General features: G+C 40.0%; 1 protein-coding gene across 1 annotated transcript in view; it reads left to right on the top strand.

Annotated features, from left to right (window-relative positions):
* The first annotated feature begins 518 nt into the window (after nucleotides 1-518).
* The window catches only part of MOSMO (modulator of smoothened), a 105,158-nt gene continuing 94,230 nt past the window's right edge, over nucleotides 519-11,446 (top strand). Inside the window, exon 1 of the mRNA XM_077141579.1 lies at nucleotides 519-646. Within this exon, the coding sequence (XP_076997694.1) occupies nucleotides 541-646 (106 nt within the window). The 5' untranslated portion in view covers nucleotides 519-540. The remainder of the gene's footprint in view (nucleotides 647-11,446) is intronic.

The following is an 11,446-nucleotide window of genomic DNA, read 5'->3' as shown; positions in this document are numbered from 1 at the left end:
GCTAAAAAGCAAAGAGGTGGCGCGGCCGGCCCTAAGAGACCAGGCCGGTGCATGGGCCTGAGCCGGGCCAGGTGGAGTCCCGGAGCCGGACGGCTGAGCCGAGAGGGGCTTGAGGCAGTCGGCAAGGCCGCGGGGCGAAGTGTCGAGGGGGCAGCCGAGGGAACGCCGCGCCGCAGCAGGGCCTGGACGGGTCGAGGGGGCAGGAATCACCCGCTGAGGCGGAGATGCGAGCGCCCACGCCGAAAGGAGCCAGCCGGGACACCGCGACCCCCGGGCGCCGGACTCGCCAGCGCCCCGGCTTCGCTTCCGGGTGAGGGGCGGGCGGGCCGAGCAGTTCCGGGGCGGGCGGCGGTTCCGGCTGTGCGGGCCGCGCCGCGGCTGCTGGTCCCGGGCGCGCGGAGGGCGCGGGCGGCGCGCGGGGGCCGAGGGGGCGCGAGGCGCGGCGCGGGGACTCCGGGCCCCGGCGGCGGCCCATGGGGCGGGTGGCGTGAGGCCGCGGCCTGCCCGGGGCTCGGGGGGTGGGGGGAGCGGGGCGGGGAGATGGATAAACTGACCATCATCTCAGGATGTCTCTTTCTGGCCGCCGATATCTTCGCCATCGCCAGCATCGCCAACCCGGACTGGATCAACACCGGGGAGTCCGCGGGTGAGCGGCGGGCGCGCGGGGGCCGGCGGGGTCAGGAGAAGGGTTGGCTGAGGGCACGGGGAGGGAGGGGGGCCCCGGGCCGGAGAGTCCGAGGCGAGGGCCGGCCGGAGAAGAAGGGCGCGGAAAGGAGACCCTAGCCGCGGAGAAAGGCGGCCGAGGGGCGGTCCAGGCTGAGGGAAAAGGAAGTGGAGGAGAAGCTATTGCTGGTCACAAGCGAGACCCTCAGGCTGAGGGAACGGGCGCTCCCGGCAGAGTGAGGAGTGGCGGAAGGGTGAGGAGACCTGGGCTGGCTTGGAGGGTCCCGGACCCGAGAGGATGGGGTGAGGGCAGTACCCCACCTGAGGGACCGAGGAGGAACGAGTTTCGTTCTGGATAAAAGTCAAGGTGGGAAACGGGAGGAACCGGTTTGGAGGAAACTGAGGCGCCTGCGAAGGGATCAGAAACCAGGCGGAGAGCTTGAGGCAGGAGAACGAGGCCTGGGGGCCGGGAAAGAGGCAGCCTGTGGAGGCAAGACGAGAGAGGCCGAGGGGAGTCAGGTCCGACTCCGAATCCCTCAACCCCCAGGGAGCTGCGCGGCCCGGGGAGAGGTGCTGGGGCGGCGGGCGCCGACCCGAGGATTAGGGCCAGTAGTTAGTGCTGGATGAGCTGGAGTTCTTGGCCGAGGGCTGGGTGCCGGGCCGAACCCCCGTCTTCTTGGGCCATTCCGGCCCGCTTGGCAATGTCTAAAACGCCCATGCCTTCCGATTTTCTCTTTGAAGCTTATGTGGTTATAATTTTGCTTTATTTTAGGCTTGGGAACTATAATAATACGAATAATAAACTTAATTTCATGGAACATCTTTCATTCCAATGCATCACAAAATGATTTAGAGGTCTTAATAGTAGTTAGAAAATTAAATAACACATTCGAGTTGTAGGCAGCCCAGGAGCAGTAGCAGTGTCTGCTGTTGATGCCCCAGAGCTCTAAGCAGGAGGGATAATGGGGTGCCCTCAGAAAAGAGGCAGGCATCTCTTAAGGGTATCCCAGGTAACTGTGCTTGCAAGAGTTTCTTAGCTTGGGCCACCATACCCACACCCACACCCACACTCACACTCACTCACCCAGATCTGTGAGACCAAACCTTTAATTAATGTAAACAGCTGTTAGTAGAGTTCATGAAACCGAGAAATCATCTTATTTTTTTAAATGCCTCATCTTGAAGGGAATTTTTCCCCCTTTGGTGGGGAAGAAGGTCAAGCCTCCTTTATGAATAATTTGTTATAAAAACATTAAGTATTACTTACTGTTCTGTATTTGTCCTGCAATATTTTTAGCTCTTTAAAAAAAAAAGCTGTAGCTAGGGCATTTGTTGCTTCCTCCTCCCTACTGTTCCCCAGTCTAGACCTAGTAACACAGAATCATGCTGTCAGATTTACTGGTTATTTACAATAACACTAAAGAAGTCTCTTCTTTTTGGCTTCACAGTTTTAGCAGCACTCTTAATTGTAAAGCATACACGAAATTATCAGAACGGCTTAGAATTTGGTGAATATATGGGCTTTAGTTTCTGAAAATATTGGTAATTCCAGTGTTAGAACTATTTTGCACAGTTATATGTGTGACAGCCAGTTCATGGTCTGTTGTGTTTGATACCCTAGTTATATATGTAGTGACTCCTTTTATGAGACTTTCTTTGGCACTTTATGTACTTAGGGCCAAAGAGGTTTCACTGTTCTAGCAGCAAGATCCTTTTTACAAAGAAGTTTTAGGTGGAGTCTTAAGGTATAAAATAGATTAAATATCCATGGGAAAGATGTAGCTGTGAGAGGGAATTGTTACATATATAGAAGGAGGAAAGAGGGAATTGATAGCATAACATTCCTGAGAAGATGGAAAAGGAGAGCATGCAAAGCACAGCAAAAGAGATAGGTCCTCTATTATACTCGAAGGAATGCAGAGATAGAATGAGTACAACTCCTTCACATTGAGAGGAAAAGTCATCCAGTATAGTTGCTGTGGACATGGGAGGGACAAAAGATCAAGAAAAATTCTGCAGAATCAGTATGAAAAGTACTGCACCATTAAGGGAAAGTTTCAGGATTTATTTCCAAACTCCATCAACTTACTAGCTCTGTGACCTTAGCTTCTCGTGTCTTAGTTTCCTCCTCTGTAAAATAGGGATAATAATAGTACCCATCTCGCTAGGTTATTGTAAGGATTAATGTTAATCCTTGTAAAACATTTATAACAGTGCCTGACACATGGTAACTGCTCAATAAATATTAGATGTTATTAATGTTGTGTTACTGCTACTATTCTTAAGTTGTAGTTCAAAATAACACGTGAGAATCCTAGTTTTTAAATTAAAGCTAAGAACTTTCTACGTGAAAACTGACACGTTTTCCTTGGAAATAAGGAAACATCAAGAATAAGACCAGGTTTAGAAGAAGTTAAGTTGACTTTGGGCTTTCTCCATCACTCCCATACCCTACCTCCTCCTCCAGTCTCAGATCTTTGTGTTCTGGTCTCTTTGCCCCTTGTCCTCTATTTGAGCTAAAACAGAAGGAAATAAAATATCAACAAAACTGAATAGAATAACCTCTTAAAATCCAGACTATTACCATAAGATTATGGACCATGCCTCAGACTGGCATAGTTTTTAGTTTGTTTAATCCAGAAAGAGTACGTTTGTCTTATTTTCATTTGTGCGTGGTAACTGTCTTGCATTTGTTTTAATAGCTTCTGGATTATGTAGAAACTTTTGAAGATATAATGAAACAATAGATATTACATGTTTGGGGAAAGTACGTGGGAGGGGGGGCACTTCAGCAAGGACCCTTATAGCAGTTTATGTTAACAGAACCAAAAATATTAAATGGTAGGTGAATTATTATGGCAAAATAATGGAATTCTTTTATGTGGAGGTCAGATTTCTGCTGGTTGCTAGAACTCATCATCAATAGCAATATCTTTTATTTTAGATAGTACTTTATAGTTTTCAAGGAACTTTACCATTCATTATTGATTGGATTCCTTTGATTTTTTATATTTGACCAATGTAAATAGTCATTTCTTCATTGTTCCCCCACGTGCCCAAGAAACTTGTGTTTCGGTGCTGCGAAGATTCCCATCAAGGAAGTGCTTCATTGAAGTATTACCTATATCTTATTTATGTACACCTTTCCTTATCTTAAATGAGGTTAAAATCCTTCAGTGGCTAGGGGTTTAGCCAGATTACAAAAGAAGGAAAGAAAGAGATTTGGCTTCAATCTTAAAATGAGATTTTTCACTTTATCCAAGTCCCTTAACCTAGCTCACAATTTTTTTATTCCTGAGGCAAACTTTTTGTGAAAAAAATTTTTAGTTTTTTTTAGTTAATTTTAACAAGATTAACAGTTAAGCAAAACTGCTTCTGATAAATTTAAATGATGTACAGATCCCCTTATTGAGATCATCCCTTTACACAGCAGGGATTTCAGCAACAGTTTAGGATTATAACATCCTGATTCATTCTACATGGATTTGCCCAGTGTTCCTTAGGAAGATTTCAGATTGTTTCCCAAAAGTCTCTTCTAGTACATGAATGAACTCCTTCTCTATGTCTAGTTAGAATTTCTTCCTGTAGAGTTGGTGCACATTATAGTCTGTCATAGCTGAATAAAGATTAATGTATTTATTCCTGAAAATATTTTCATTCTTTCTCTTTAGTTTTTAAAATTGTTTAGGTGTTTAAGGGGTCTCAATAATCAACACACTTTTTCCCATATATGTTCTTAGCCAATTGGAAAAAAAACAGTAAGGTAATTGTGGACAAAAATATTATCTTTATTACTGATCATTTCTTAGAACATTTGCATCAATTCAGAAAAAGAAATAAAAAGACAAAAAAATTCATACATACTATACACCTTACTCCTCCCTTCCTTTTTTTAATTAATTTATATTTTATTTATGATATATAACCACATACAAACACAAACATTCTTATATAATCATTCCGTTCTTGTTATATAATCAATAACTCACAGTATCACGTAGTTGTATATTCATCATCATGATCATTTCTTAGAACATCTGCATCCATTCAGGAAAAGCAATAAAAAGAAGACAGAAAAAAATTCATACATATCATACCCCTTACCCCTCCCCTTCACCAATCACCAGCATTTGAATCTACTAAATTTATTTTAACATTTCTTCCCCCTATTATTTATTTTTATTCCATATGTTTTACTTGTCCATTGATAAGGTAGACAAAAAAGCATCAGAAACAAGGCTTTCACAACCACACAGTCACACTATGACAGCCATATCGTCATACAATTATCTTCAAGAAACATGCCACTGGAGCACAACTGCATATTTTCAGGCAATTCTCTCCATTCTCTCCATTACATCTTGACTAACAAGGTGATATCTATTTAATGTGTAAGAATAACCTCCAGGATAACCTCTTGACTCTGTTTGGAATCTCTCAGCCACTGACACTTTATTTTGTCTCATTTCGCTCTTCCCCCTTTTGGTCAAGATTTTCTCAATCCCTTGATCCTGAGTTCCAGCTTATTCTAGGATTTCTGTCCCACGTTGCCGGAAAGGTCCACACCCCTGGGAGTCATGTCCCACATAGGGGAAGGACAGTGAGTTTGCTTGCTGTGTTGGCCGAGAGAAAGAGGCCACATCTGAGCAACAAAAGAGGTTCTCTTGGAGATGTGGCCTCTCTCTCCAGCCAACACAACAAGCAAACTCACCACCCTCCCCGTGTCTACGTGGGGCGTGACTCCCAGAGGTGTGGACCTTCCTGGCAACTTGGGACAGAAGTCCTAGAATGAGCTGAGACTCGGCATCAAGGGATTGAGAAAAACTCTAGAATGAGCTGAGACCCAGCATCAAGGGATTGAGAAAACCTTCTCGACCAAAAGGGGAAAGAGTGAAATGAAGACAAAATGTCAATGGCTGAGAGATTCCAGACAGAGTCGAGAGGTTATCCTGGAGATTATTTTTATGCATTAAGTAGATATCACCTTGTTATCCAAGATGGAATGGAGAGGCTGGAGGGAACTGCCTGAAAATGTAGAGCTGTGTTCCAGTAGCCATGTTTCTTGATGATGATTGTTTAATGATATAGCTTTCACAGTGTGACTGTGTGATTGTGAAAACCTTGTGTCTGATGCTCCTTTTATCTACCTTGTGAAGAGATGAGTAGAACATATGGAATAAAAATAAATAATAGGGGGAACAAATGTTAAAATGAATTTAGTTTGAAATGCTGGTGATCAATGAAAGGGAGGGGTAAGGGGTATGGTATGTATAATTTTTTTCTTTTTTTACTGTTTTCATTTTATTTTCCTGTTGTCTTTTTATTTCTTTTTCTGAATTGATGCAAGAAATGATCATGGTGAATATGCAACTATGTGATGATATTGTGAATTACTGATTATATATGTAGAACAGAATGAGCAAATGTTAAGAATGTTTGCCTTTCTTGTAATTTTTTTTTAATTAATAAAAATTAAAAAAAAAAAAACATGTTCTCTTGGGGGTGAGTCTTAGGCCTAATTTTAAATAGGCTTAGCCTGTCCTTTGTGCAATTAAGTTTCATATGAGCAAACCCCACGATTGAAGGCTCCGCCTATTGCTTTGGCTGTCCCCACTGCCTGTGAGAATATCAAGAATTCTCCACTTGGGGAAGTTGAATTTTCCCCTTTCTCACCATTCCCCTTAGGGGACTCTGCAAATACTTCCCTGTTCACTTATCAAATTGCTCTGGGATTTATCTGGGCATTACTCTGGACAAACCTACAAAATCTCATGCCCTATGCAAAGTTCCAAGTACTATGGAGTTCGATTAAGCTGTCCACATAAGTTATATTAGGAAATGCACTAGTCAAAATATAAATTTTGTACCAAATAAACATTTTTTGCTTGTCTCACACATATGTTAAAGTTTTAAAATATTAATTAACATCTATTTTCAACACCCTGCATTATTGACATTCGTTTGTTCTTTTTCATGCAGAAACATTTTTAAATTTGCACATTTAGTCACTATCATTATACACTCTAGGCATTCCTAGGTTATACCATCTCAGCCTTTATCGTCTATCTTTCCTTCTGATTTCATTTGTGCCCCCTGGCCTCCTCCCTCTATCATTCTCACATTCAGTGTCATTCAGTGTTCTAACATTGTATTACAGTTAGGTAGGATAGTGCTATCCATTCCTGAATTTTTACAATCAGTTCTGTTGCACGATCTGTATCCCTTCAGCTCCAATTACCCAATATCTACCATATTTCTATCTCCTTATGGTCTCTGTTACTAACTGAAATTCTCCAAGTTCATTTGCTGATGTCAGTTCATATCAGTGAGACCATATAGTATTTGTCCTTTTGTTTCTGGCTAATCTCACTCAGCATAATGTCCTTAAGGTCCATCCATGTTGTTACATGCTTCATGACTTTATTCTGTCTTACAGCTGCATAATATTCCATCATATGTATATACCACAGCTTGCTTAGCCACTCTTCTGTTGATGGACATTTTGGCTGTTTCCATCTCTTGACAATTATAAATAATGCTGCTATAGACATTGGTGTGCAAATGTCTGTTTGTATTCTTGCCCTCATGTCCTCTGAGTAGATACCTAGCAATGGTACTGCTGAATCATATGGCAATTCTATAGTTAGCTTCCTGAGGAACTGTCACACTGCCTTCCACAGTGGTTGTACCATTTGACATTCCCACCAACCTTGGATAAGTGTGCCTCTTTCTCCACATCCTCTCTAGCACTTGCCGTTTTCTGTTTTATTGATAATGGCCATTCTGGTGAGTGTGAGATGATATCTCATTGTGGTTTTGATTTGAGTTTCCCTAATAGCCAGGGAAGTTGAGCATCTTTTCATGTGCCATTTGGCCATTTGTATTTCCTCTTCTGAGAAGTGTCTGTTCATGTCCCTTGCCTATTTTTAATTGAGTTGTCTTTTTGTTATTGAGTTGAACAATCTCTTTATATATTCTGGGTACTAGACCTTTATCTGATATATCATTTCCAAATATTGTGTCCCATTGTGTAAGCTGTCTTTTTACTTTCTTGACGAAGATCTTTGATGCACAAAAGATGCACAAAATTAATGATGCATTAATTTTGAGGAGTTCCCATTTATTTATTTATTTATTCAGTGCTCGTGCTTTGGGTGTAAGGTCTAGGAAACCGCCTCCTATTATAAGTTTGATAAGATATTTTCTTCTAAAAGTTTTATGGTCTTAGATCTGATGTTTAGGTCTTTGATCCATTTTGAGTTAATTTTTGTATAGGGTATGAGATATGGCTCCTCTTTCATTCTTTTGCATGTCGATATCCAGTTCTCTAGGCACCATTTATTGAAGAGACTGTTCTGTCCCAGGTGAGTTGGCTTGACTGCCTTATCAAAGATCAAATGTCCATAGATGAGAGGGTCTATATCTGAACACTCTGTTCGATTCTGTTGGTCAGTATATCTATCTTTATGCCAGTACCATGCTGTTTTGACCACTGTAACTTCATAATATGCCTTAAAGTCGGGTGCATGAGGCCTCCAACTTCATTTTTCTTTCTCAGGATATTTTTAGCTATTCGGGGCACGCTGCCTCTCCAGATAAATTTGGTTATGGATTTTTCTCCTGTGTTCTTTTGTTTAAAAAGCACTAATATTTCTTCATTGGCCTTTTAAATCTTTTTAACAGCTTTGTTGAGATAGTAATTCACTAACCATAACAGTTCATTCAAAGTATATAAATTGGTAGCTTTTAATATTTTCACAAAGCTCTGCGTCTGTCACCATAATCAATTTTTTTTTAACCACAATTTTATGACATTTTCATTCCCCCAAGAAAAAACCTTATACCCCTTAGCCATTATCCCTTTATCCCACCCAGCCTCAGGTAACCAGTAATATACTTTCCCTATACATAGATTTGCTGATTCTGGACATTTCAAATAAATGGAATCATATAGTATGTGGTCCTTTGTAACTAGCTTCTTTCATTTATCATGTTTTCAAGGTTTATCCTTATACAGCATATATCAGTACTTCATTCCTTTGTATTACTGAATAATATTCCTTTGTATCGCTATACCACATGCTATCCATACATCAGTTGATGGATATTTGGATCACTCAATTCCTTTTCCTTCTGTGAAAAACACTTCCCCACATGGTAAAGTGGTACAAAGAACATTATCAGCATATCAAGTAATGACAACTTTGAATAAAAACTCAAAGACAAGTCTTTACAGTATCCACAGGACATGCTTTAAACTTGAAATTATTTACTACTGTGAATTTCATAGTGTAGGGCAGATTTTCCAGTGGGATTAGACTTCCTGAGGAAAGCATTTATTTCCTTTACCACCTTAGTTCCAAAAGTCATCTCTCAAGATGGAGGGTGTAAGCTCGTGGCCTCGGAGGAGGGGAATTTGGGACCATGAACATGGGCAAAAGACATGATTAAATGGAAATCACTAAAAAGGAAAGAAATTCAGGAAAAGAAATCACAGAGTAATAACTGCTGATACATTTATAGAACTAGCCATATTTTTTGGGCTCTTCATTACCTGGCTGCCAGAGCCCTTTTCAAAACAGTCATAATAACAGTCACAGACATCAGAGCTCCAAACAGTGCTCAGCTTAGTGTGTCCTGAAACTATGTTGTTGTTGTCCCTTTCCTGATAAGTATGTGTTTGTATTAGAGTCGCAGTACAGTTTAGTGGTTAGGTAGGATTTGGAGTCAGATATACAAAGATTTGGTTCTTGAATTCTCTTTTATTAGCTGTATGATTTGGGACATGTAATTTGATTTCTTAGCTATAAAATGGGTATGATATACTGATCTCAAAGGGCTGTTGTGAAGAAATAAAAACATGGCCTCTAAGCCATGATCTTCGTAAATGCTGAAATGTTGGTCATAATTTTATTTATTTCATAAAAGGTCAAAACATTTGAAATTTTTACTATCTCCTTTTGTATTTTCTGCCTTATTTATTTACTTATACCCTGCCTTGTTCCAGAAAGATTTAAGGCATCATGATGTGCCTTTATTTGAGTATTCCAGAAACCCAGCTGGGTCCAATCTGGGAAGAGAGACTGCATAACCTGTTGTTGTAGTAATACAGACTTAATGGAACACATGTAAATACCAAAACCAACTAATGCATTGGGTTTAGATGTTTCTGGAACAGATTGAAGAGGTTTTCTTAAGCAAAAGGCACCCAAGCATAGACGAAAGGGTACATGCACTCAGGTTTTGGGATCAAATCAATATATCATCAAATCCCACTTCCACTATTTAGTATCTCTGTGATCTTGAGCAAGTCATACTTAATTTTTTTATTAATAAAAATTATATCATTCAGATTTAACTAATACCTTCTTCAGCTCTTCCAGTCGTTAATGCAGGCTCACACACCAACATTCAAGGTTAAAGAGTATTAACCTCAATGAATTGTGAAAATTGTTTCGTTCAGAAATTATTTTTAAAGGAATAAGTCTAAGAGCTGCTGGTCTATAGAGTTTCACAGGTGAATTATTTGAAGTCAGTTTGTCTCACCTCAAACTCTGAAAATCAGTTTGAAATATATGAGACAGTTATTCATGAAAACTGGCAAGCAGTATAACTGAGCATTTAGTTCTAATTATGGAATAAAAATTCTTCTTGTCATCATTAGCCTCTGCAATGCACCTGTGAATTTTTTGTGTTTTTTTTTTTCCTTACCCCATTTCATTAAATACTTAAGCAGAGGCCATATTGCATAATCTTATAGAGGAAACTTATACACATAATGGAGCATTGCTGTTTATGAAATTGTTACTGTTGAATTTTAAATTAGAGTTTAATCATGCAACGTGAATGGGTAATTACTTACATAGTGACCTTGCTTTATATCCTTCCTCTAAGTAATCCAGGAGATATAGGTTATACAGTGACAGCAGTGACAATATATAGGTATAAATTTCATATTTACAGCTTTATCTGTTTTTGATGGTTTATGTAAACATGCATTTATTTCTTTTTGGCTGTCACAGTGTTTTAGAATCCAAGTTTTGATGCTAAACATTTTTTTTCTAAGTATTTTCTAGAATTCTTTGTCCAGCTAGTAGCTAGCTGCAAAAAAGTTTAATACTTGAAGACCTGGACCAATTGATAATATAACAGATTGGGAGTAGTGGTTACATTGTTTACTCCTTTAGCCAGTATAAAACTTATGGAAAAGAAGTATTTAGCAGGCTAGTGTGGAAATAATGGGTTAGATAAGAGCCAGGAGGAAACCTAAAGATCTTTGAATATCAGGATACCTAGAAATAAGAATTAGATCAAAATCACTTGTCAGTCATAAACTTATGGAAACTTCACTGTGCATTATCTCATTAGCTGTAAGTTACAAGAAAGCAAATCCTTACCAGATGTGCCATCACAAATAGAATGTGTTGTACTTTGGGAATTTATTGATTTACAGCTGACAAAATAAGAAGAATATGGATTTGGGTGTTGCTATCAATGATACATGTATTTGTAGATACGTACCAATGAAAATGTATAGCTTTCTTGCATGAAGTTTCATAGTGTATGACTCCAGTTCAATTTTGAAGCAAACTGACATTTCATTGACTTACTGTGCTCTTTTTTAAGAGAAAAAGTCTGTACTTTTTTGGGTGTCTCTTCATACTAGCTTTGCTATAAATAAAAGATCACATTTGGCATTTTGACACTTGCTGTTGTGTATATTGAGCAAAAAAGCAGCTGTTGACTTTTAATATAGCTCTGTTCAACTAGGGACCATGTACCA

The sequence above is a fragment of the Tamandua tetradactyla genome, chromosome 23, assembly GCF_023851605.1.
Source record: "Tamandua tetradactyla isolate mTamTet1 chromosome 23, mTamTet1.pri, whole genome shotgun sequence".
Lineage (NCBI taxonomy): Eukaryota > Metazoa > Chordata > Mammalia > Pilosa > Myrmecophagidae > Tamandua > Tamandua tetradactyla.
The sequence above is the reverse complement of the archived record's forward strand: the minus strand, read 5'-3'. Positions and strand labels throughout refer to the sequence as shown.